This window comes from Vipera berus (genome assembly GCF_964194415.1).
Source record: "Vipera berus genome assembly, chromosome: 7".
Lineage (NCBI taxonomy): Eukaryota > Metazoa > Chordata > Lepidosauria > Squamata > Viperidae > Vipera > Vipera berus.
In genome coordinates this window covers 13,562,522-13,590,154 of record NC_138209.1, presented here as the reverse complement: position 1 = coordinate 13,590,154, position 27,633 = coordinate 13,562,522, and the positions used below count along the sequence as shown (strand labels likewise).

At 40.3% G+C, this 27,633-nt stretch overlaps 1 protein-coding gene across 1 annotated transcript; it reads right to left on the bottom strand.

The window, feature by feature from the left end:
• Positions 1–1,805: 1,805 nt before the first annotated feature.
• IBSP (integrin binding sialoprotein) lies at positions 1,806–20,109 on the bottom strand (the record flags this gene model as incomplete). Its single annotated transcript, XM_081333216.1, has 6 exons — positions 1,806–2,366; positions 5,734–5,850; positions 8,548–8,616; positions 10,511–10,582; positions 10,685–10,735; positions 20,056–20,109. 6 exons carry the CDS (start codon positions 20,107–20,109, stop codon positions 1,806–1,808), a joined length of 924 nt encoding a protein of 307 aa, XP_081189342.1.
• Positions 20,110–27,633: the final 7,524 nt, after the last annotated feature.

The window sequence follows — 27,633 nt, the reverse complement described above, 5'->3', positions numbered from 1 at the left end:
TATGGATGCCATTGGGGTACATCTGTGGACACCCAATTTCTCTGAATTTCAGATCGTATCTTAGAACAAGGGCATAGTCAAAAATGAAGCTTCTGTTTTATGTATGAGCCTAACTATTTCCCAGCATGTTTGTAAGTATTCTTCTTTGAAAATCACAAGCAGGCTCTTTAGCTTTGGGGTTAGCAACATTTTCAAACGTTAAACAAATCTCTGCAACAATGCAAGTACCTCCTGTAAATATTTTATAAACATTACATCAATATTTTAAACCTGATCCCAAATCTCACGAACTGACAAACCTTATGGAATTTTAGCAGGTACACCTGTGAAGTATTGCTGATAATTCATTCAGGGTTAATAAATTAATAATCTGACAATATAAGACAGTGTTCTCAACTTTATATATTCAGTTTTCTATATTCTATATTCTTAGACAAAGTCTCAAAAGAGCAGGGACCAGAACAAAAAAGTCACATCCAAAAGTTGTACAAGTGTGTTTGTGCAAGTTTTCAAGAATTTTTAAATCTATTTCTAAAACAATGTTGGCTAGTGAAACTTTAAATGGAACCATCCCTCAGGGTTCATAAGGGACAGTCAATAAATTGTCTTAAGCCATAAAATTATCTCTATATATTTTGAATTTTTAGAATGTTTTCATACTGCTAAACATGAATTATGTGGTTCTGTAATTTTTTCATGCATGCAGTTGACCTGGTTCAGATCTGTGATAAAAAAACAGTACATGCATGCCAGAAATATTATGGGAAACATATTACAGATGTGGATATACTCAGTCACCCACCTCCTTTTGTAGAACTATCCTTAGTTTTTAAAAAAATATTCTAGGAATCATGATTTGAGGTTCCCACTGATAACTTGAGGATGGAGATCATACTGTTTAAGCAGATTTGAACCAGAGTCAATATTTGAATGAGAATATCATTCAGATACCCTATAGATCATGGGTCTTCAAACTTGGCCTTTTATGACTTGTGGACTTCAAGCTGGCTGAGGAATTCTGGGAGTTGAAGTCCACAAGTCATAAAGGGACCAAGTTTGAAGACCCCTGCTATAGATCAGGGGTGTCAAACTGCTGGCCCGCAGGCTGGACATGTCACACGTATGCCGTGTCCACCCCATTGCCGGCAATGGCAAAACAGTCCCGATATGTCGTGCAACATCACGAGTTTGACATGTCTGCTATAGAGAGTAGTGTGAGCTTTCAATGCAGTGTAGTAGTAGGAATGATTTTATTTTTCATCTGTAACTAGTGCAACCATAATTATAACCGTAATCATTACAAAAACAATTCAGAATACAGTGAAATTGGTCTGAAATATTTAACTTATTTCATTATGTTTACTTTGAGTTAATCTGGTCGGTATATGGCAAAACTCTAATATAAATATAAGAATGGGCCATCTATTTTATACGAAAAACTTCAGTCTGGTAATATTTTCATCTGACAAAGAAGTGCCTAACATGGAGCCCAGTCCAAGTTCTGCACCATCCAAAGAAAAAGTGAGTTTAATGTTGAACAACAAAATAATACTCGTCTGCAGTATGATTATTTCTTTAAAATAAATCAGTAAATTTATAAATCCATGATGGCTACATGAATATTGATGAAAGGCATACCTTTAAAAACAGCATATTTTCATAGTTAGCACTAATACCAGATATTAACTGTTTTATCTTGTTTTACTAGCACCATTCTATTGTGATGCATTTTCCTGAGTAGACTTTGTGAACAGTTGACATGCAAAAATATCTAATGAACATGTCAAGAGATGGCTTCCTTTTTTTCACTGATTATAGTAGTAATCCTGGCCATACACATCATATCCATGCCCTTTATAGTAACTATACTCATCCTCATATGTTCTGAAATTATCTCCTCGTGGGTACCCATTCTCACTACCATAATAATCAGTTTGGACTTCATGTCCATGTTCATAGCTGTTTGTGGTGGTGGCATCATGCACCCATGGGTCTTCTGTGGTAGTGTCGTACTGGCCCTGATCGGCAGGAGTGGTCCCTTCTTGCAACAGTTCACCTGTAGTACTTTCAGTGGGATTGACAGTTGTGACCAGGGTGGTTAGACTGATTGTTGTTGCTTCTTTTTCTTCCTCTTCTTCTTCCTCTCCACCATTTCCGGTTTCTTCTGCGGTGCTGTTTGTGCTGGTGGCATTAGCACCACTTCCATTTTCATCTACTTTCTCCTCTTCTTCCTCTTCATTCTCCTCTTCCTCATTTTCATCACTGTCTTCTTCCTCTGCACCTTTTTTTGGAACATTTTCCTTTTCAACCTTTTTATCACCTGCTTCTTTTCCAGGTTTCTGAACAGGCTCTTTTGCTACTGGTACCTATATTGATGCCAAAAAAAGAGAGGGTGGGGGATAGATTAGGAAGCTAATTATGATCTGCAAAAGCACCCCACTCCCAGTATGTATGATCTGGTTTTAACCTTCACTAATGTGGACTCATTTGCACTCATTTCTCATGCTAGTAAAGTTATGCTTAAAATCCTACAAGCTAGACTCCAGCAGTATGTGGATCGAGAACTACCAGAAGTACAGGCAGGATTTCGAAGAGGCAGAGGAACTAGAGATCAAATAGCCAACATACGCTGGATCATGGAGAAAGCTAGAGAGTTCCAGAAAAACATCTACTTCTGCTTCATTGACTATGCTAAAGCCTTTGATTGTGTGGATCATAACAAACTGTGGCAAGTTCTTAAAGAGATGGGAGTACCAGAACATCTTATTTGTCTCTTGAGAAACCTATATGCGGGCCAAGAAGCAACAGTGAGAACTGGACACGGAACCACTGATTGGTTCAAAATTGGGAAAGGAGTCCGGCAAGGCTGTATACTGTCGCCTTGCCTATTTAACTTATATGCAGAGCACATCATGAGAAAGGCAGGGCTAGATGAATCAAAAGTTGGAATTAAGATTGCTGGAAGAAATATCAACAACCTAAGATATGCAGATGATACCACTCTAATGGCAGAAAGTGAAGAGGAACTGAAGAGTCTCTTGTTGCGAGTGAAGAAGGAGAGTGCAAAAGTTGGGTTGAAACTAAACATTAAGAAAACTAAGATCATGGCATCCGGCCCTCTTAATTCCTGGCAAATAGATGGGGAAGAAATGGAGGTAGTGACAGATTTTATTTTCCTGGGCTCCAAGATCACTGCAGATGGGGACTGTAGTCAAGAAATTAAAAGACGCTTGCTCCTAGGGAGGAAAGCCATGGCAAATCTAGACAGTACACTAAAAAGCAGAGACATCACCCTGTCAACAAAAGTGCGTATAGTCAAGGCTATGGTCTTCCCAGTTGCAATGTATGGCAGTGAAAGTTGGACCATAAGAAAGGCTGAGCGCAAAAGAATTGAGGCCTTTGAACTATGGTGCTGGAGAAGACTCCTGCGAGTCCCTTGGACTGCAAGGCGATCAAACCGGTCAGTCCTAGAGGAGATCAACCCTGACTGCTCTTTAGAAGGCCAGATCCTGAAGCTAAAACTCAAATACTTTGGCCACCTAATGAGGAGGAAGGACTCACTGGAGAAGAGCCTAATGCTGGGAAAGATTGAGGGCAATAGAAGAAGGGGACGACAGAGAATGAGGTGGCTGGATGGAGTCACTGAAGCAGTAGGCGTGAGCTTAACTGGACTCCAGAAGATGGTAGAGGACAGGAAGGCCTGGAGGAACATTGTCCATAGGGTCGCGATGGGTCGGACACGACTTCGCAACTAACAACAACAACAACAATGTGGACTGCGTAAAAATTATGGGACTCTTAAATTCATAAAGTTGAAAGACAAGGGACGCGGTGGCTCAGTGGGTTAGGACGCTGAGCTTGTCGATCAGATGGTCGGCAGTTTGGCGGGTCGAATTCCGAGTGTCGCGTAACAGAGTGAGCACCTGTTACTCGTCCCAGCTTCTGCCAACCTAGCAGTTCGAAAGCACGTAAAAATGCAAGTAGAAAAATAGGGACCACTACGGTGGGAAGGTAACAACGTTCCGTGCGCCTTTGGCATCTAGTCATGCCGGCCACATGACCACGGAGACGTCCTCGGACAAGCGCTGGCTCTTCGGCTTTGAAACGGAGATGAGCACCGGCCCCTAGAGTTGGAAACAACTAGCACGCATGTGTGGGGGAACCTTTACCTTTACCTTTTTACATATATATATATACTGTTGCAAGAAATGACTTCTGGTTTAGAACTAGAGTTCTGTCTAGATCAGGTACTCAGCTTCTGTATGATTCCAACTATGTTTGATGGCAGAATCATTGTATCTTTATCCACTGATTTATTCTAAAAATCAAAGACATGTGCACTTTGCAAGATATGTCAGAATGCCCTTCCTTCTGGACTGTCCCAGGTCAAGCATCACAAAACGTCTCTAACATACTACTTGAGCCTTGGTGGTATGAAAGAAATTTAAATGAGTACACATCTCCTCGTTCAGTGAAGGTCTGATCTGGCTTTATACCAAAACTTGGTGATGGTGGTGATGATTGTCAAATGCTGGGGAAATCAGGAGATTCAGGCAGTTCAAATGAGTATAAAAGTTTATTGCAAGCTGAAGCTTTCTACAAGAATCTGAACTACTAGCAATCAAGGAAATGAATGGGAGTTAAGAAAGCTGGTCTGGTCTTAGATCTCTTGTGGGTACACAGAGACTCATGACTGATGACGTGTTTGACCTCTCCCTCAGGCTCAGCCTGGTCATCTCCTACAATGATGATGTTATCTATTCAGCTGTGCCCACCTCTTGGCAATTCTATGGGCCAGGTCTGTCCATGTCTTGCATTACTTCTTTGAGTTGTTCTATGTGCTGCCTGGTGTCAGCTTTGATGGTGTCCAGCCACCATGTTCTTTGGCAGCTTGGTTTCCTTTTAGAGTAACTCTTCCAAATATTATTGCTTTTCCCAGTGAATTCTCCTTCATGACATGGACAAAATAATTGAGGTGCAGTTTTGTGATTTTTCCTTACAGTGAGAGGCCTGGTGTTAATAAACAAAACTTAATATTACCTTCTTTTCAGTAATAGTGCCAGGACATTCAGATGACCTGGCCCCTAGAATTGCCAAGAATTGGACACAATTGAATAGATAACATCATCCTTGTAGGAGATGACCTACACAGCTTTCTATTAACCAATAAGAATTTTCAGGTACTTTTTGGCATCACCAAATTTTGTTTTATAGCCAAGGATGTGGGAGATGATAATGCATCTTAAAGACCAGCTTCCTCCTATGTGTTTTTGTATTTGTCTACCTGTCTCCTTGTTTTAAGGGATGCGGTGGCTCAGTGGGTTAGGACGCTGAGCTTGTCGATCAGAAGGTTGGCAGTTTGGCGGGTCGAATCCCGAGTGCCACGTAACAGAGTGAGCGCCTGTTACTCGTCCCAGCTTCTGCCAACCTAGCAGTTCAAAAGCATGTAAAAAATGCAAGTAGAAAAATAGGGACCACTACGGTGGGAAGGTAACAGCGTTCCGTGCGCCTTTGGCATCTAGTCATGCCGGCCACATGACCACAGAGACGTCCTCAGACAAGCGCTGGCTCTTCGGCTTTGAAACGGAGATGAGCACCGGCCTCTAGAGTCGGAAATGACTAGCACGCATGTGTGGGGGTACCTTTACCTTACACCTTGTTTTATTGCTCTTTGATCATAACATAATGTTTTTATTTGATTTGGTGTATTCCAAATCCCCATAACTTGCTCACCTTTTGGACAGTGTCGGCATTTCCGTCAGTCTTGTTATCTTCAGCTGCAGGTGTAGTGGGAGCCACTGTGGTCTCTTCACTTCCCTTTCCACCTTCATTTTCTTCATTTGATTGCCCCTGTTGGGACATTAAACAGTACGAATATCATATTGCATATTATTTCAAAAGATACATAAACAAAAACATTTTAATTATCAATATTTTCATGGTACTAACGCCTGTAAAGCTATCGATGCAAGGTGGAGCACTTCTCAGCTTGAAACAATCACATCGTTTCAAATCCACTCAAGCCACTAAATGACAACAATAAGTATTTGAATCTAATTATTAAAATGGGGCTTGACACCTTTCCTAAAATTAGAACAAGGTTCATTCACAGGTCTCAAAAGAACAAATTCCATTCTTGGCAGAGATGATGGATCATTTTTCCCATATGTCAAACAACTGGAGCCCTTAACTGCTGATATATACAAAAGGACCTCTCATACAAATTTTAGTCCCTAGACAGCTGGTTAAGCAGTCTTACGAGTTTCTAGAAAGGGCAATTCAGAGTGGTTTTCTTATAATTTCTGGTACTAGTGATCGTGATTGGCGTGGAGAACAGAATATTTTCTGAAGATGTCCTGCAGAATCCCTGCCCCTTTAAACAAGAGTCTCACATAGCCACATTCCAATGTTCATGGGTAATTTCAAACTACCCTCCCCCCAAAGCTTACATTAATATTTAATTGTAATTTTGGAGGAATATATTGCAGGAGACATGGTAGAAATCCATGACCTGATATTTGAAGGATACACTGAAAACAGTTACTCTAAAACCTCTGGATGAATTTGAATCACAAACACTCAGGCAGTTGCCTGGAACTCTGATAATATCTTTCTACAAAATAGGCAGAACGTCATCTTTCGCAATATTGTTCTAGCACACGGCTGGCCAGACCAGCCTAAATGTTTATATGCGAATGCAGCTGTACTTAAGATCGGATGGTTAAAATGCTTAAAAATAAGTCGAAATGTGATGCCAACAAAACATAACAAAAAGTTATGTTCCTCTCAACTGAAAGATCTTGCAAAATTGCATCGTGTGGCTAGTTCTTTGGATAGCTACCAGAGATCACCATGACCCTATATATAAAACACCAATTATAGGACTATTTATTTAAATGTTGTTAAGGTTCCGTCCATGTCCAGACAGGGCATAGCCTGGAGTAAAACCCCTGAAATAGATCAGAGAAAGACAATAGCCTCATGGAGTCATATATCTGAATGTGTTGGAAACTCAAAGTTGGAGAAGAATGGAGCTGCACCTATTGCCCCATTTTATGTCTCTCCCTATCCTCTACATGTTTAGGCAGGAAATCTGAAGGGATGATGTACATAGTATGTACATGCATGCATGTATTTTAGATTTTTTAAAAATCCTACCTTTATACTTTTATAAATAATTCAAGGTGGCAAACATATCTAATATTCCTTTATTTTCTCCACAACAGCAACACTATGAAGTGACTGACCCAAAGTAACCCAGCCAGCTCTCATGCCTAAGGTGGGACTGGAACTCATGATCTCTTGGTTTCTAGCTTTCGAACCACTAGATCAAATTGGTTCTCATAAATTCAACTTCTGGTCACGCAGACTGGCTCTCAGTACTGATCATGTTACCTTTCTTGGTTATGAAATGTCTGCAACAAGAAAACAAAGAGAACACCAGAAGTCCCACAATTCAACTCTGAGCTACATATATTCTCCACTATTTTATGATAATAAAGACCCTTTGAGTCCACAGTGGCTTGGTGGCACATCATCAGTCAAAATCAAAACCACACTCAATAGCAGTGTTGAAGTTTCCTAGTCAGGTTGTAGTGTATGCAGGTTTTGCATACACGTGAGGGTCAGTGAATTAAGGAGGTGGGGAGCTGGACAGCTCCAAGCAGGAACAGCGTTGGGGGGGGGGAAAGCCAGAACAAGGGGACAGCGTTCAGCGGGAGAGCAGGATTTAAAGGGATTGGCTGACCAGCCAGCAGGATGCTTGGATTATACCCATTGGCCAGGCAGTTACCTGACCAGGTATAAGTGAGGGCTCAAATCCTTTGTTTCCCAGTTCGGCCATGTTCCTCAATAAAACAACTTAGCTCCTGAACCTGTGTCGCCTCTGATTCTGGGTCCAACCCAACACAGGTAATAAAACGTCTGCATGAAAACCACCAGACTCAGAGAGCACCAAGGACCCCACAGTTCAATCGTGAGCTACAAATATTCTCTTCTGTTGGTACTCTTTCTACCTATCAGGATCAGTCTGTCAGTCGGTCTGTCTGTCTACCATTGATCGCCTTAACTCAGGCCAGTTTCTTGCCCCACAACTGAGCAGGATACTTATTCCTCATTTTTGATGGTTCATCCAGAATTGTGTTGCTTGCAAGGCATGACCAAAATAGAAAGGCTTCAATGTACTTGCAAATAGCCGTACTGTATTCATTATTGGTACAGATTTGCTTTAATTCAACTTCAGGTTTTCTTAAAGAATGACCACGGATCGTATATATGTTTGTGTTGCTTTGGAACTACAGCAGTTGTTTTTGAATAAATGGACACAAAATGCTTTGTCTCCAAACCTGTGGATCCCAATAGCTTTTACTGTAACTGCAGGGTTGCTGTTTGTTTAGATGACTTAAACTTTAAAAAAAAAATACAACGTCAAACCAGAATAGAAACTTGTGGTCAGTTACTAATCTTCACCGGAGGCACTCACTGAGTATAGGGTTTAAAAACAATGCTCCTTGGTTTGTTTTGAATAAAATCAGACACATTTCTTACCCCTTCTTCTTCCTCTTCTTCCTCTGAACTATTGCCACCAAAACCTTCTTCAGATGAGTCACTGTTAAACTAAAAAGAGAGGCAGTTCTGAGGCATTTGCTCCCAAACAATATGAATGCTTGTTTACAGAAAAGCAATCAACTTTTGCTCTCCCCTATGTATACAGTGACACTCAAGTCTATGTAGCTTTTCCAGTACTTCAGAGCCCGGAATTCAGATGTTTTGTTGGTGTATTTAAGAAAAATAAAATAGAAGCAACAAGGGCTAGTTGTTGACTTGCAGTTGATTTAGGGACCATTCGATGTTACAATGGCACTGAAAAAAGTGACTTATGAGCATTTTTCAAAACTTAAGACCGTTGCAGCATCCTCGTGGTCATGCAATCAAAATTCAGATGCTTGGCAACTGGCTCATGACAAAATGTCCCAGGGTCATGTGATCACCTTTTGCAGCCTTCTTACACGCCAAGGTAATGGGAAAGCCAGATTCATTTAACAACCATGTTAGTATCTTAAAAACTGCAGTGAACCACACTTAAAACTGTGGCAAGAAAGGTCGTAACATGGGGCAAAACTCATTCAACAGCTGTTTCACTTAGCAACAGAAATTTTGGACAATTGTGGTTGTAAGTCAAGGACTACCTGTATACCTTATAGTGAGGCAACCAATGATTGCAAGTTTTTGAATCCTTTGCAATAGTGGCAAATATCTGTAGCTCAGGTGTAGGAAGAGGGTGAAATTTTGTTCTCTGAGCTTGTGTCCATTTAAGGGATGTCAGTCCTTTACTATCATGCCGACTTGCATATTCCAGGTTCTAATTTTTATCTAAAAAGCTAGTGGTGTTTATATTTAGCCTTGAAAGTTCACATAGGAACCTAACAAGCCTAGAAACGTGATTTAATTGTAGAATCTCTGGATACTAATCCTTGCACCTCTAATTTGCCTTAAAAAGATTCCTGTCTGAAACTCTGCAGCTCAGTGTAGATTGCATTACAAAAGCCATTAGCTTATTTTACTATTGAAAGATCATTTTCCAGCGAAAAAATGGCGTAGTAGCTTTGCAATGCTCTGAATAAGCCACCTTAGATTGTGTTAATTTCATTCATACTGCCGTAAAAGGCAGTAAATATTATTTCTTTCCAAAAGGTGGGGGGGCACAACTACAAGGTCTTCCAGGCTTTTAAGAAAACTATTGATCTTCAGGGTTAATCTTTGTATTATCCATAAGGAATAATCAGACAAGCAGGAAGGATACATTGTCCAAGGCTGCAAAGCCACTGATCAATATAAAAATATCTCCGTTGTCCCTAACAGAGAAGCCAAACCACTGTTCTGTTGAGGCAACATTCCCAGAAGACAATTTTTAGTTCCTTACATGACCCATATTTGAAAACATATAATTAACAGGCCCCTGCATTACTCCCAACTTGGTCATAAACCACCGCTTTATGGATGTTCCCACTTGTCTCCTTTAAAATGGAAGAAAGAAAAGGCTGTCAAAAAACTAGAATTGGATCAACAGTATTGTCCATCAATGGTCTATACAAGTTACTACCTTTTCTGTGATTTTACTTCTGTTATTTGGCCATTTGTGCAAGAAATAACATAAAGATTTTCTACACGCTGCACATTTGTCAGGTGCAAAGGAACTGAAAGAATAATAATTTCACTATCAATTTCACCATCCGTGGCATTTTTACCTGTGTGAAGTTGAATATACTTATGTCTGGATAGCTGTACACAAGTAAAACACGTCATATATTTTCAATATTTTATAGAATGACAGGTAGTTCTTGACCTATGACCACGACTGAGCCCAAAATTTCTGTTCCTAGGTGAGACATTTGTTCAGTGAGTTTTGCTCCATTTTTCGATCTATCTTGCACAGTTGTTAAGTGACTGATTGCAGTTGTTAAGTTAGTAACAGAGTTGTTAAGTGAACAACAACAACAACTGTATTTACCTGGAATCTTTTCATAGGTGGGTAGAAGTAAGGATATCTATAAAGAAAATGCCTGTATTTGTTCTTGAACACCTGCCAAAATAAAAGGAAGACACTTCAATAGTTAAATCTAAGAAGAAAATTGCTATGCTTAGTACCCAAATAAAAAAAAAATCAAGGATGTTGCCAACATACTGCATTTTCTTCTGAATCTTCTGACTTAAATCTTCTTCGGAAGTGTTTTGCCTACAACAGAAGAGGAGATAACTTTAAAAGGGAGTGCTTTTATTTCTATTGTATTGCTAACTCCATACTTGTTTCCTGAAATGTGCTCTCAACATTTTTCCCCCAAAACTTTTGTGGGAGGACAGCACCCACCCCCTTGAGAAAGAAACATTTTGGGAATATTAAAAGGCAGAGTATTATATTTCCCCAAAGGATCTTAAAGACAGATAAGCAGGCCCAGTTTTCTTAATAGCCCCAGACAGAGGCCAGGTCTGTAGAAATACAGATTTGGTAATCCTTTCAGAAAGATTGAAGCCAGGAAGCTTGGAGCTGATGAGATTAGAAAGACAAAGACCCCTGAAATCTACATACCCCACCCAAACTCTAAGGACCGGAAACATGACCTTTAGGACATAATAGGATTAACCCACCACCATCAGAATACCAGGTCAGAACCTCAGGTCAAAGTACATGACACAGGAAATACAAACCCATAGGAAAAGGAACTCCAAACACAAAACCCCAAGCAAGTATAAAAACCCACCACTCCCAGCTACATGTGATCAGCTTTCCCAGGGCTACATTTCTGTCTGGCTCTGCTCTTCAATAAAGTACAACCTTCTTTCTAAAGCAGGCTCCATTTTGTTTATTCCCAGCTTGGAATGGACCCTGATGAAGATTTTTCTTTCAACATTTTATTAAATTTCAAAAAAGTATAAAATATAAAAAACAAGACAAAAAAAGAGTCAGAAGGGGGAAAGGGGTAACAAAAAAAACAAAACTCTAAAAAAAACAACCAACTAAAAGGGGAAAAAAACTACGGTACAGATAAGAACCTAAATATCAATGACTCTTTGAGCTAGAATAAGGCATGATGAACAGTACGTCTATCACCACAAACAGATCTAATGATCAACACCCAAAATTAAAATTTCTTGTGTTTTTTTCCCCACAGTTTCAATAAACAAATCCAGGAGTAGTACAATACTGTTCTGTTCTGAAATAAAACGAAGCCATTTGTCTGAAATCATACAGGATTTCTTGCCTGAGCAGGAGGTTGGACTAAAAGACCTCCAAGGTCTCTTCCAACTCTATGGTTATTCTGATATTCGGTTATAGAAAGAGCAAATTTATTTATTTATTTATTTATTTTATTAAATTTTATATGCCGCCCTTCTCCTCAAGGACTCAGGGTGGCGCACAACAATAAAAATTAAAAACATAAAATAGAAAATTTAAAAAAGAATTAAATGATAAATACAATAATCATATGACAATTTAAAAACCAGTAAAAAGCTAATTAAAACCGTAGTCAGTCCAGGCCCGCTTGTTGGAACAACCACGTCTTCAGGTCACGGCAGAAGGACCGAAGGTCAGGGGTCGTCCGCAGCTCCGGGGGCAATTCATTCCAGAGGGTTGGTGCGCCCACAGAAAAAGGCTCTCCCCCTGGGGGTGGCCAGCCGGCATTGCCTGGCCGATGGCACCCTGAGGTGGCCGACTCTGTGGGAGTGAACCGGGCAATGGGAGGTTGTCAATGGCAGCAAGTGGTCTCGCAACTACCCCAGGCCTAAGCCATGTAGGGGTTTAAAGGTTGTAACCAGCACGTTGAATCGCACCCAGAGGGCAACTGAAAGCCAATGCAGCTCACGCAGGAGTGGTGTAACATGGGAGTACCGAGATACTGTCATAAGCACCCGCACGGCCGCATTCTGCACCAGTTGAAGCCTCCAGGTGCTCTTCAAGGGCAGCCCCATGTAAAGAGCATTGCAGTAATCCAAACGAGAAGTGACGAGGGCGTAAATAGCATTAACCTGGCCACCATAGAGCCTAATGATGATATGCTGAGCATGAAAACAGCACTATTTTATCATCTACCCTTGGTAAAAGCTATCTCTATATCTGTAGCATCTGAATTAGCTTTTTAAATATTTCTTGTAAAAGTAGGACAGAGATCAGAAGGCTCTCAACAAAATTCCAGGCTGGGAAACACATATGGCTAGAACCAGCAAAGATATTTCTGGGTAGAATTAACAGTACCTAGTTAGAGGGATCAGCGATCTAACTTAATGATACCAGTGGTGGGATTCAATTATGTGAACAACCGGTTCTCTGTATGGATGCCACTTCAGGAAGTCCATTCTGGGCCTGGGCAACAAAAAACTAGCTACCGGTTCTGCCGAACTGGTGCGAACCGGCTGAATCCCACCGCTGAATGATACCTTCAATAACAATTTAGACACATATGAACCTGCTTTATACTGAGACAGACTATTATAACTGCAGGAAGTTATAATAGTCTAACAGAAATATAGGCAGGCAGAAATATATTTAGCTCTTCCAGAAGAGGTTGAGAACTGAAGTTAACCTCTTGCTGTAAAACAGAACTGTTGCTCATCCATACTAAGCATGTAATGAAGTTGAGAAGGAACCTGCAAAATTCATCCATTTCTTCCCAAGTGTTCCTGAATTGACCCATTTTGCACATGCCTAAAAATGAACTGATGGGGGGGGGGAGGGACAATGGCCTTATAGCCCAAATCTATTCATTTGGTGTGTGTGTTTATCACAGCTTAAGTCGGATGTCAAGAAATAATGAATGATTGCTGGAAGATCCCAAGGAGTTTTTTAGGATGCTAACTTGCACTAACATTATATAGCACACAGCTTTGTATATAAGGAATGCTAATCATTAGTTGTGCAATTTCCTGATGGAATATTAGTATTTATGTAATGCTAGTGTGCATATGATCCGGCAAGGGACTGATATCGACAATATATAGAATTCTTGTTCTTACTCCCAAAGATGCTTTTTCATCAGGCAACTGGACTTTCTTGTTTTTCTTTCAAGACAGTTCACTTCTCATCCAAGAAGCTTCTTGGATGAGAAGTGAAATGTCTTCAAAGAAAAACAAGAAAGTTCACTTACCTTGTGAAAAAGCACCTTTGGGGTAACTATGACCTGGATGACTGAGCATCTCCATAGACATCTGGTTCTTAGCTATTTTCACTTTCCACTAGATGGCATAGCTACCTGACAGAAAATTCAATTGCTGGATTGGATAGGACAGGGGTAGGCAACCTTGGCTCTTTTATGACTCGTGGACTTCAACTCCCAGAATTCCTGAGCCAGCATGGCTCACCTTGGAAACCTCTCCCTTTCCCCTCAGCATGGCTGGCTCAGGAATTCTGGGAGTTGAAGTCCACGAGTCAGAAAAGAGCCAAGGTTGCCTACTCCTGGGATAGGATTTCTTCCTTTCGCATGCCACAGAAGTATAAGATACGATCGCTACTTTTGGGGACATGAATAATTACCATTCCATCGCTTTATCATTATCATCCAGTTATAGCCTAAATATAACGTAACAAGAATGTTTTTTTAAAAAAAATGTGTTGATGATGTCCCCGTAGTTACTTAGGACCTGTCCTAGATTTTCTTTTTAATGTTATGTAATCTACTACTTATAGAATGTTAAACTTAAATGATAACCGAGTTCTGGGATGACAGGAAACTTAATAAATGTGATGATACAGACAAGTGAGCAGCCAGCTTGACTTGTTCTCACATTTATCAAACAATGTCAAGCTGACAAGGTTTACGAAGCTGAGCGAAGTGCATCTTGCGCAGCACATATCAGGCCACGCAGTTTCAGAATTTCCCATCTCCAGTGCTTTTTTTGTAAAAGAAAAAGGTGCCGGAACTCACCCATGTCATACAACCCGCCTTGCCTACCCTACAAGGTTCCATCCAAAAAAGGTGCCGGAACTCCGTTCTGAGCGTTCTATGAGAAAAAAAGCCCTGCCCATCTCCTTTCAATGCAAAGGCACAAAAGGATAGAATAGATCGCATTTGCTGTCAACTGTCCCATTGCAGTAAGTAGCAAAATAAACTCCTGGGACATTTTTTCCTCGAAGACGTTAACTTTACTGAAAAGCCATATGGGTACAGAAGTAGAAAAGCCAGTTTTGACATTTTTGCACACAAATAGCATAGGAAAACATTTCCTTTGCCCCCACCTGCCATTGTCCGTTGTCCACCAATCAGCTGCACTTGCTTTAGTTTGGAAATGGCCTATCTGACTCGGATGTTGCCAGTCAATGACCTTAGGGTTTAGATCTGTCTCATGCTTCCACGAAGCACACTTGTATTCCAGAGTTCCCTCGCAAATCTTCCGTACATTCCAATGCCTTCCCTCCTCCCTCCTGTTACTGTGGTCTGGTAGTGAGCAGGTCTGCGTAGAGAGTCAACCATGACACTAGTTCTGATGAGGTTCCTGGGTAATAATAATGATGATGATGATGACGACGACAACAACAACAACAACAACAACAACAACAACAACAACAATAATAATAATAATAATAATAATAATAAAGTTGGAAGGGACCTTGGAGGTCATCTAGTCCAACCCCCTGCACAGGCAGGAAACCCTATACCAGGGGTCGGCAACCTGAAAAAGCAAAAGAGCCACTCGGAACCGGTTCCATCACACACACAAAAAAGTGGGAGCCACAAAAAGTGCGTGTGCATGCATCCATGCATGCACATGTGCAAAAAACAAAACCTTTGGAGAGGTGCGCGCGCACCTCCGCCCGAACGGGCGGCGATGCCGCCCGTTTGCAGACCTGCTGCCACCGGTTTGGAAAGCTGCCGCGCCCCGTTTGCAGACCTGCCGGCGGCAGTTCTGCAAACGGGCTGCGGCAGCTTTCCAAAAGGGCAGCACCACTGCCCGTTCTGAGAGGTGCGCGCGCAGCTCTCCAAACTTTTGGAGAAGTGCGCGCGCACCTCTGCCCGAACGGGCGGAGGCACCACCTGTTTGCAGACCTGCTGCCGCCGGTTTGAAAAGCTGCTGCAACCAGTTTGCAAACCTGCCGCCTTCAGAGGAAGGCGGCAGCTCTGCAAACGGGCCGTGGCAGCTTTCCAAAAGGGCAGTGCCACTGCCCCTTCGGAGAGGTGCGCGTGCACCGGGCGACTGGGAGCCGCAGAAGACGGCTTAAAGAGCTGCATGCAGCTCTGGAGCCGCGGGTTGCCAACCTGTGCCCTATACCATTTTGGACAAATGGTTGTCCAATTTCTTCTTAAAGGCTTCCAGTGTTTTGAGCATTCACTGCTTCTGGAGGCAGGTTGTTCCACGGGTTAGTTGTTCTAACTGTCAGGAAGTTTCTCCTTAGTTCTAGGTTGCTTCTCTCCTTGACTAGTTTCCATCCGTTGCTTCTTGTCTTGCTTTCAGGTGCTTTGGAGAATAGCTTGACTCCCTCTTCTTTGTGGCAGCCCCTGAGACAGTGGAACACTGCTATCATGTCACCCCTCATCCTTCTCTTCATTAAACTAGACATACTCAATTCTGGCAGCCGTTCCTTATATGTTTTAGCCTCAAGCCCCCTAATAACCTTTGGTGCTCTTCTCTGTACTCTTTCTAGTCTCAACATCTTTTTTACATCGTGCTGACCAAAACTGGATGCAGTATTCCAAGTGTGGCCTTACCAAGGCATTGTAAAGTGGTATTAATAGTTCACATGATCTTGATTCTATCCCTCTGTTAATGCAGCCTAGCACTGTGTTAGCTTTTTTGGCAGCTGCAGCACACTGCTGGCTCATATTTAAGTAATATTACCTCTGTACTTCATTTGTCTTCAGTTCAAGATACCATTGAATTGTAGGTTTGGTTAAAGATGTTGGTTATCTAATATGCTTACATGAAATATTTGGTTTTGTCTTGGCAAAGTGCTGTGCTGTGCTGTGTAGGAAAAATAGTTCATCTAGTTCAGGCAAAGCTGCATCATCAATAGTTCCTGTTATCTTGAATTGTCAACCACCCCTTGGAAAAGCTGTTAGAACTATCAGAAGATCCTCAGATGAGAGATACTAAAACAACGAGGCGCTTCACTAAGAATGGACTTCATTCCATAAAACAACCTTGAGGGGTGCTTTTCTCAAATCTCTCAAAATGAAGCATCCCCTTAAAGATCTGCATAATTGCACTCTGTTTCGATCTCCACTGTCACATTTATGGCTAGGGTGTTTCTTGGTATCTGTTTGAAAACTTACAGGAAGAGAACATTTCTACAAATATTTAGTTGAAGTCTGATCTCAGATAAAGAAGCTCCAATAGGTAACCATGCTTTCTGCAGTAGGTTCTCCTGTCCTCCATCCCTTTCATCCAATCCAATCCAATCCAGTCCAGTCCAGTCCAGTCCAATCCAATCCAATCCAACCCAACCCAATCCAATCCAATCCAATCCATCCATCCATCCATCCATCCATCCATCCATCCATCCAACCAACCATCCATCCATTCTTCTATATTACAATGCCTATACAGTCCCTCGAAAGTATTAAGTAATCAAATAATCTTTTTATAACATTAAGCTTACTCAGTTCCTTCAACCTTTCCCTATGACATTTTTCCATGGTTTGGATCCTGTACCAAATTAGTCCATAGCTTTCTTATAGAATGGCACCTGGGACAGGACAGTACATCGAAGTAAGGTTTTAGTAATATGGATTAAATCCAATCTATTATAGACACCAATGGGTGTCTGCAGAGTGGGATCAAAAAGTTAAGATGGTCTCTGGGACTTTGCGATCAAAGTTCTGCCTGTATTTTTGTGTGTGTGTCCATGTGCATTTTGAAAAAGTTAGACTTTGATCACACCATTGCAGCCATGGTCTTGAATTTTGCCCATACCATGTGGACACCGTGATGCCTATTGTGACCAAACTGAGCTCACATTGGGTGGTTTAAGTTTCTATTTTCTTCTTTCTCTTTTTACCTACTTGTGTCCAAGGTTTTTCATAGCTCTGCAAATCTCCAAGTTACCTTAAATATGCTGATATTTTCCTCCTGTGTGTGGGTAGAATTTTGGCCAAATGAATACCGGCATTTATAGGTGTGAGTTTTATTATAACTGTTCTACAACAAATATATATTTATGAGTCAAGTTTCCTAATACAGTATTAGTCTCATTCAAGCACACATATCAAGTTGATGATTCATGTTTAGACTGACAGGGCCAAAAATTCCATAGCCATCATCCTATCAGCGTGCTGTGCTTATTTGATGATAAAAGTAATAACAATAGTAAATTTAGTTTTAAATTAAAACTAAATTAAATCTGTATGCTGCTCGACTCCCAGGGTTGCTGGGTGTTTTACAAATCGATAAAGATGTTTAAAAACAAGGAGCAACACAAACACAAAAAAACAACATAGATCGAAAGAGTACAATACAGTAGCAGACAAATGGGAATAAGGAAAGGAAAGAAAATGTTCCCATTCGGGTTAGTTTTTCATGAGCACCAATAATCCTTATTAAACATCTCAGCAAAGAGCCACATCTTCATGACCCTTCAAAATACCCGGGGGTGGGGGGCGTTCAAATATTGGGAGGAACCTCATTCCAGAGGCTACAGAAGTATTGCTATAGAGAAGAAATACTTCAAAACTCTCGATAGGTGGCGTTGTTCAATCAATGGAACTTGGACCATGTCAACTCTGCTAGATAAAATCAGCCAGGCAGCTACTATGAGTGACAGGTGATTCCCCCCCAATTAGCAACAATGCCCTATGCCAGGGGTCTTCAAACTTGACCCTTTTATGACTTATGGACTTCAACTCCCAGAATTCCTCAGCCAGCGTGTCCACAAGTAATAAAAGGGCCAAGTTTGAAGACCTCTGCCCTATGCCATGTAGGACTTTACAGGCAATAACCAGCATCTTAAATCACACTTGGAAGCAAATTGGCAGCCAGTGCAACTCATGAAGCAGAGGTTTTACATGGGCACACCCAGGCATGCCTGTCACTGCCCATGTGCTGCTGTGGTCTGGACCAGCTGAAGCTTCTGAGAGATCTTTAAGGGCAGCCCCATATAGAGCGCATTGTAATAATCAAGCATCAAATTGCCAGGGTGTATGTAGTTGTCTAAAAGTTCCCTTGATCTAGGAAAGGGCACAATTGGTGCACCAGATGAAGCTGGGCAAAAACTTCAAAATGTTTAATGAAAAACAGGCTGTTTTATGAATTTATATTACTATAAATTAATTTGAAATAGTTATTTATGGGCCTGTCTGGCTTTTTAAATATATTTGTACTAATGGGCACTGTACAGCTGTGCGGTTGGGGTGTAACTATGAATAATATAAAGAAATGCTTTATGAGACCAAATGCCTACTCTGGATAATTGCCAATTGCTCCAGCAAAAGCATCATGCATAGAAGCAGTTTTCTGCAGACATAATGTTCACCTCCACAATTCAGAAATTTGAATTCATAGATAAATATTCCCCATCCATAATCAACAATTGCAGCCAGTAGATTAATAGCGTTAATAGCATTAATTGTCAGAGATGAAAGCTGATTGAAGCAAAAATAGAGAACGCTATTTGTAATGTACAAAGGGCTAGAAAGTTTAAAGGAGGCTTCAGCTGGTGCAGAGTGCGGCCGCGCGAGTTGTGATGGGGGTTTCCCGATACTCCCATGTAACACCTCTACTCCGCGAGCTGCATTGGCTTCCGGTTGCCCTCCGGGTGAGATTCAAAGTGCTGGTGATGACCTATAAAGCCCTACATGGCTTGGGTCCGGGATATCTGAGGGAACATCTGCTGCCGGCATCAAGTTCCCTTCGTCCAGTGCGCTCCCACAGGGAGGGTCTTCTCAGGGTGCCACCGGTAAGAGATTGCCGGCGGACGACACCCAGGGATAGGGCCTTCTCAGTGGGGGCGCCTGCCCTTTGGAACCAGCTGCCAGTGGAGCTGAGGACTGCCCCGACCTCCGTTCATTCCGCCGGGACCTGAAGACCTGGCTCTTCGAGCTCTCTGGCCCAGGCTGAGGATTAATCTTAATTTTAACTGGGGTTTTATTTATGCAGGGACAAATATAATTTTTTTAAAATTTGCTTTTAACTTTTGTATCTTGGTTTTTTAATCACCCTGTAAACCGCCCTGAGTCCTTCGGGAAAGGGCGGTATATAAATGTAATAAAATAAAAAATAAAATAAAATAAAAGATACATAAAAGCATAAATAGGTAATAGGTGAATAAACAGGTGAATTAAAAAAAGAACAAAGTCAATGGGTAATAATTTGTCCCCAAAGAACTAAACCTAAAAATCGCTTATTGTTTGGGGACAATTTATTTTATGTTAGCATGATAAATACTAATGAATGGATAGATTTTTAAAATCAAAACATTATAATGGCTTTGAAATCTGTTAAGTTGTGGAAAAACTTCTCAAATAATGATAGTATATTACTAGGAATAACACAATCTCAATGAACGGACATTAAAATGAATATTCACAATACAATATATCCTAGCCAATATAAAGTATTGTTATTTTTACTCACAGAGAAGGCACAAGTGATTCCTATAATGCAGAGGACGAGCAGGGCTGTCTTCATTTTTCTGGTGTCTGAAAAAGAAAGAAAGGAAAAGAGAATATATTTCCAAATAGAGCCTTGGTGGAGCAGTGAGCTAATGCCTCCTTAAGTAACACCAGCTGCCTGCAATTAGTGCAGGTTCGCATCCCACCAGGCTCAAGGTTGACTCAGCCTTCCATCCTTCCGAGGTAGGTAAAATGAGGACCCAGATTGTTGGGGGCAATAAGCTGACTTTGTAATAATGCCGCTTGGGGGGGGGCTGCAAGCCCTAATAAGCAGGCATATACATAGAATGAAGGCTATTGCTAAGCACATTGGTTTGTGCTTAAAATTGTAAGCCGCCCTGAGTCTTCGGAGAAGGGCGGGATATAAATGGGATTAAAAAAAAATAGGAAGATTAAAAAAGGGAAGATATTAAAGATAGGCAATTTCTACAATTCTGTTCAAATAATACCACAAATATATCTGTTAGGTCTGATGACTTTTGTAGGAATTTGAACAAATGATCGATTGATTTCCTCAGTAAATTATACAGGCCTTCAATTAAAGACAGGGAAAGTTTTTTTACTCTTAGTCATTCCATACTTACATTTAAGTGAGGGTTAGTTTGGTGTAGTGGATAAGATGCTAGCCTAGAAATCAGGAGACTGAGAATTGTAGTTGTCCCTTAGGCATGAAAGCTATCTAGGTGACTTTGGGCCAGTCACTCTCTCTTGGCCCAACCCACCTCACAAGGTTGTTGTGGGGAAAATAGTAGGCAGGAGTATTAGATATGTTTTATAAAAGCAGGATAAAAATCTAATGATAAATTGTCCATTCTTGTGCAAATTTAGAAATGTTCTAAGTTGAATTTAGAAATACTCAGATTTATACTAACAGTTTAGGTATTATAAGATCTAGATTTTCATGGCTAACTCATGCTAAATTATTTGGATTTAAAATGGTGGATGAGAGAAATAAATCATGTCACTTTGTGAACTTTGAGTTTCCCTCATCCACTGGTTGAGCCAATTTGATGATTGGATGTGATGAATTCTGGCTATGAAGGCAATTAGAAAGTTGTGGGATAGAAAAATGGGGGAGAAAGAGAGTCTCTCTAAGTGACATATCCACTTACTCCTCATGATTGCTTTCGGGTGTACCTCCATATGTCTACCTCAACTTTCAGGCTGTCACAGTGCCTTGAATGGAGGAGGAAATGCATAGAGAACTTTATGCTTGGAGCTCTTTCATGCTTATTTATTTCTGCCCAGTTGTGGAGATACATGGGACCCTTAGTGGCAGAAAGAATGGGCAAAGGGAGCAGGCATATCCCTCTGAACAGCATCAAAAGGCCACCATTACAGCTTCTCTAGAATGTTCCACAATCATGTCATGCTTCAAGGATCTCAGTGATTTCAAAAATTGGGGAAAAAAGGATGAACTCTGAGCTCATTTTCTATCAGCAATTCTTAAATTTTTGCTGGGAGTTGATTTCTGACTTACAGATGTTGCAGCCCTCACAGTAATGTATTTATTGATATGTTCATTGCATTTCTGGCTAATCTCTTTTGGGTCATCATAGTTATAATTTCAGCACAACCAGCATGCATTTAATCATTTTACAAGCAACGCCAGTTGCTGTTTTGCTGGCCTAAAAGCAGTGGTGGGATTCAAATAAGTGAACAACCAGTTCTCTGTGTGGGTGCCGCTTCCGAAAGTCCATTCTGGGCCTGGGCAACAAAATTTAGCTACCGATTCTGCTGAAGTGGTGCAAACTGGCTGAATCCCACCACTGCCTAAGAGGAATGTTTCTTTGAACCCAAGGAAACAAAAAGGCAGGAACGTTGCTTTTGATAGCTTAGTTGCTGCTAAGGGGGTATTATGGAATAAGTTTTGGGAGAATGACTACCAAGCTTTGCTTTATACGAAATAATAGGTTTTTAAAATTGTGGAATAGACTTTCACAACCTGATTGCACCCAAATGTGCTTATTTCCAACAAACATTTGGTAAGTTGGATACCAAAACATCTGCAGAGCTCCAAATTGAAAAAGGCTATTCCAGACCTCAGAGTCTTAAGTAACACAAGAGATGCATATCATTTCTCTGTTGCTAAAAATATTCATTAAATTACAGAATTTGTCTAGGAAGCTGTCCTGGAACAATTTCACCAGCTTCATTAGGTTTGTGGCTTTGATCTACACTCCTTAAAACAAACTTCCAAGTTTGGAAAACCGACAGAAGATGACAGCTTTATTTAATTGAAAGTGTCAGTAAATAGAATGATCCTTGTTAAAAGAATGCCATGTTAATCCATACCTAATATGCTTTGTTACAGTTTGTATTTAAACCCCCAGTTGAAACAAACAAAATTCAGTGAAGCATAGTTTATAAAGGATTATGAACATGTAAAAGTAACTACAAGGATTAGTTTTATATACATTCAGCCGTTCTAGAAAATATTCCAAGGCCTAAATAAGCAATATATTTAATTGGTGACATCCATATTTATACTTTTAGTTTCTACAATACGAATAGTAAGCTACAAATTCCATGTTATGTGTATTATCTTTGTGTAGCAGACAAAGGGTGTTGCTTAGGCCTTTTAAGACTGAGGAACAATTGAACAATAATTTTGTGGACTATGAAATGTATTAGGTTCATCTCTATCTGCATTATAGAGAGCTATCAAGTGTACATAAAAATGGGTATCCTGGAGGCTATCCCAAAACTAGGAAGGGTCAAATCAATGAACCATCCTAGAACTAAGGAGAACTTTTCTGATAGTTAAAACCAGTGCTTTTTTTGTAAAAGAAAAAGGTGCCGGAACTCACATATGTCATACAACCCGCCTTGCCTACCCTACAAGGTTCCATCCAAAAAAGGTGCCGGAACTCCGTTCTGAGCATTCTATGACAAAAAAAGCCCTGGTTAGAACAATTAATCAGTGGAATGACTTTTCTCCAGAAGTTGTGGGTGCTCCAAAATTGGAGGCTTTTAAGAAGAGATTGGATAACCGTTTGTCTGACATGGTATAGGGTTTCCTGCTTGATCAGGGGTTGGACTAGAAGATCTCCAAGGTCCCTTCCAACTCTGTTAAGTGAATGTTTACAAGTTTATTAACCAAAGATATTGGTGGAGGGGAGGCCAAATTTGGCCCTCCAGATGGATTACTGCAATTCATGGACCATGCCAACTGATGAATGTTGGCGTTTATTAAATTTGGGAAGACTACAGCTTGCCTCATCCCTGAGACAGGAGAGTGCCATAAAAACACAGCGTATTGACTAAATACCAAGTTTCTTTGTTATAGTAAGTTTGATCTATAAAATCATCTCCCTCTCTCTCTCAGCTTTCCATCACCATGCCCTCTCCCAAATTCCTGCGAGAAATAATTTTAAATTAAATCCATCTCAGAATTTTTAAGGAAACTAGAATGTCTCTGTGTTATAGTTGGTACAGTGTAAAATCCCAGCCTTATTAGTCGAACAGAAATCAAGCAAGCAAAATAGAGTGGTTCAGTAAATCACTGGTTTAAATCACAGAAGTAATGTGCATGAGAAATTCCTATCTACAAAGCAAAATATCACCTTAAAAACAGAGTCAAAAAGTGAGAATTGCATGGATTAAGCAGTGTCAGAAACCTCATTGCTTGCAAAGAGCCAACATCGCTGCCCGTCACTTACCAAGCTGCAGTCCTGCAGGATACAGATCGGTCTCCAAGGAGTCAGGGAACAGAGATTTAACAGAGCATCTGTTTGTTCTTGGCCAACCTAGTGGGATACGCACACTATTTTTACCTTCCACCAGCCAATCAGCGCTTTCCTTGCATGATGTCAGCAAGTGGACTCTTACCAGAAAAATCTCCAAATTTCAACCATTTTTCTAGTCACAGATGTCACTTTCAAACATAAAGAGCTGTTTTAGTGCCCAAAGTTTTGGATCATTCCACTTAATTGAAGGGTTGTGCTAGAGATGAATAGGTTTGGATGCCGAACTCTATAATGATGGTCTGGGTTTGAATTGAAAATATTGGGATCATTAGTTTTGTGTGTGTGTGTGTGTGTGTGTGTGTGTGTGTGTGTGTTTCTTCTGAGGGAGAGAGGTAGACCAGGCAACAAGTACAGAAGGAATGTTCACTCTGTTATAGAACTGCAAATAAAAACAAGTGAAACGTTTGAGGGACAATTCATCTGAACATGCTTTATGGTTGTCTTTGCTGCTGAAAGGTCATTTCACCCTATATTTGTCTTACTTGGGGTTCTTCAAATAAACATAAATGATGACAAATGAATAAATGTTTTTCATTATTTCATTATTTTCATTATTTTCATTATTTTTCAACTAGAAGTTTATTGCATATTTCATACTCACTGTTTTTATCTGGCTAATGTATTTCATACAGTATATATCCCAAAGAAAATTAAGGCCACAAAAATGTAGCAAAAATGCAAGCATTTCCAGATATTTCTAGTATTCCTAGTAAGCATTCCTAGTAAGCATATCTGAAATAATAAGAGGTCAATCAATGTTTATTTCTTTGTTTTGTTTTTGTTTATTTATTTCTATCTATACGGCCTCTCGTCTCACCAAAGCAACTCTGGGCAGCAGACTTTCAATAACAATAGAATGAATAATTGTAAAAATACCGCACATAATCAAAATAGAAAGGAAAAATGGCAGCCAGGAGTAAAAGCCCCAGACTATTAGCAAACCTCGTGAGCTTCACTAATTGTCTGATTCGAATGCCTGATCTTAAGCACTTTATGAAAAGCCAGCAGGTTCAAATCATTCTGATCTCTGATGGTAAGGTGTTCCATGACAGAAAAGGCACAGGTCCTGGCTCCTTCAGGATGGCATTCTTTATTTCAAGGCTCCCCAACTCCGGTCCGTGGACTGGTACCAGGCCGCGGCATGCCAGCAACCAGGCTGCACAAACAAAGCCTCATCTGCAGGAAGCAGTCAGCACACAAAACCATGCCCCCTCCGGTCCGTGGAAAAACCTCTCTCCATGGAACCGGTCCCTTGTGCCCAAAAGGTTGGGGACCTCTGGTTTATTTGACAGAACCTGAAGCACACCTCTCCAGCAGAATTAATAGGGATAGAGAAGGGGCAGGTAGAGACATGGAGTTCTTCAAGTATTTTGGCCCCATGCCATGAAAGGCTATATAGGTGAGAAACAGCACCTTGAAATGTATTAGTGGAGCTAGTGCACTTCATGAAGCAAATGGAGTCAACATGAATTAAGAAACAGCCATATTTCCCAATACTATCACATTTTGGACCAATTGCATCTTCTAGATGTTCTTCAAGGGCAACCCGAAGTACAGCAGAGTTTAGTAGCCCATCAAAAGATGACCAAAGCAGGAGTGACCATGCACAGTTCCTCTTGATCTAGGGAAATGGTACAAGTAATACCCAACACAATATTCTGTAAAAAGCTCCCCTGGTTATGGCTATTGTCATAGTTTGTCACAGGCCAATAGCATCCTTTTACTCATAGCATCAACTCAGGTGTCTACAAGAAGCTAAATTAAACACAAAGTAAATTAGTATAAACATCTCTAAGTATGGCTAGAACGATTTCTCTCTGAAACTATGGAAAGCTATTGTCACAAAGTTAGATAGGCCTATATTGCATTCCATATATTGCAATGTTATATGTTCATATAAAAAACTGGTCTTGTCTTCACTTTTCCCCAGAAAGTAGAAACCAGCAGTATGGTGACTCAAAACTTTGATGTTTCATGTACTCAGACATAAACTTCTCCATTAAAATAAAACTTCCCATTTTCACTTCAAGCTCTCTATCATCAGCACACCCTATGACAATTCCACTTCTTTTTGTGAATTATATCTTGGGTAAAGAAATATTTCCTTTTCATGAAAAATGATCCCCAAGATGCTTCAAAATTTTCTATATGTCTTTTATTTCATTTAGAATTCTTTGGAATTGTTGAAAGTATTTATTGTTGCCATCTTCACAAAAGAGAAGAAAGAGAACCCAAGAAACTTCCGACTGTTAACTGGATGTTAATATTGGGCAAAGCCTTGGACAGATTATCAAGCAACATGTTTGAAATCATAAGTTTGTTGCCAACAAATTATGCCAGATTAAATTTACTTGATTTATTTTAGTAGATTAGGGGTATGAAATAAAGCTCAGAAAATGTCATTTGTAGATTCTGTAGGCATAAAAGAAATTTCCTTAAAAGCCATCGGTTTTGTTACAGGTTCTTTTTTTTATTCCTAACGTGGAGTATATTTTGAAAAAAATATTTAAAATACTGGCAATCAGAAGGACATTTCTCTTTGCTAGACTTAATCTCTCTTCAGCTGGGCTCTTCAACTTTGTCTCACATTCTGCAACAGTAGTCTCTGAGAGCAGAAAACAAGAAATCCACACATTGTTAAACGTACAGTACCACAAAAATGTTGTGTATTGGAGAACATTAAAATTTGCAAGATCTTATTCAATAGAACAAGGTAATAAGGCAATGTGAAGCCTTATTACCTTATTAATAATGTTATTAATAACAGAAAAAGATCTGTAGAAAAATGTGTAACATTTACGATAGGTCAGGGGTAAGCAACCTTGGTCCTTTTATGACTCGTGGACTTCAACTCCCAGAATTCCTGAACCAGCCATGCTGGCTCAGGAATTCTGGGAGTTGAAGTCCACGAGTCATAAAAGAACCAAGGTTGCATACCCCTGGAATAGGTTGAGTAACAGCGTTCCCTTAAATTGCAGACTTTGAATGTTCTAGGTGGTTTTGGTTAGGATGCCAAGAGTTCATAGTCACTGGTCTTAAAAAAAAATACATTTGACCACAAGAGGACTTTGGTTTTTCTGACTCCTTTGAAAAATGCCATCCTCTCAAACTGTGCTCTTCAACACTATTCTAGGTTTGAGACTTCATGCTGATTCAAACAAAATGGCCACCTATATTCAGTTTTAACTTTCATCGGCATTCCTTGTTGGTCTGACACTTGACTTAACAGCTAAGAAGAAGCATGTGGATGTCTGAGATTGTGGTTTAGGGTCAATCCAAAAATATTAATATGCACTGTATATGTATATGCTTTTCCTTTTAGTCTTCCATCCTGAGGCTTAACATAACCAGTTCCTTTAATCAATTCTCATAGGATTTGATTTTCAGTCCTTCCTTATCTTGGTAACCCCCCCACACACACACACACTTCTCTGTGAATTCATTGGTTTCTCAATATCTTTTCTGCAGAGCCCAGAACAGAACACAGAATTCCAACTGAGATATGGCCAAAGCAGATTATAGTGAGATGGATATCTAAGAACTTGACATGGTCTTCTGTTAATATTACCCAAACCAACTCTTACTTTTTAGGTAGCTCTAGCACCCAAATGCTCAAATTCAACTTGATCTAGACATCTAGTTGCATCACCCAGATCTTTTTTACATGTACTACTACCAAGCCAATACTTCTGTCCTGCATTTGTGCCTTTCATTTTTTTTCTTCCCAGATAAATGGGGAGAAAAGAACTTCCTATTAAATTTCATTCTGTTCATATCAGCTTGCCCAGATC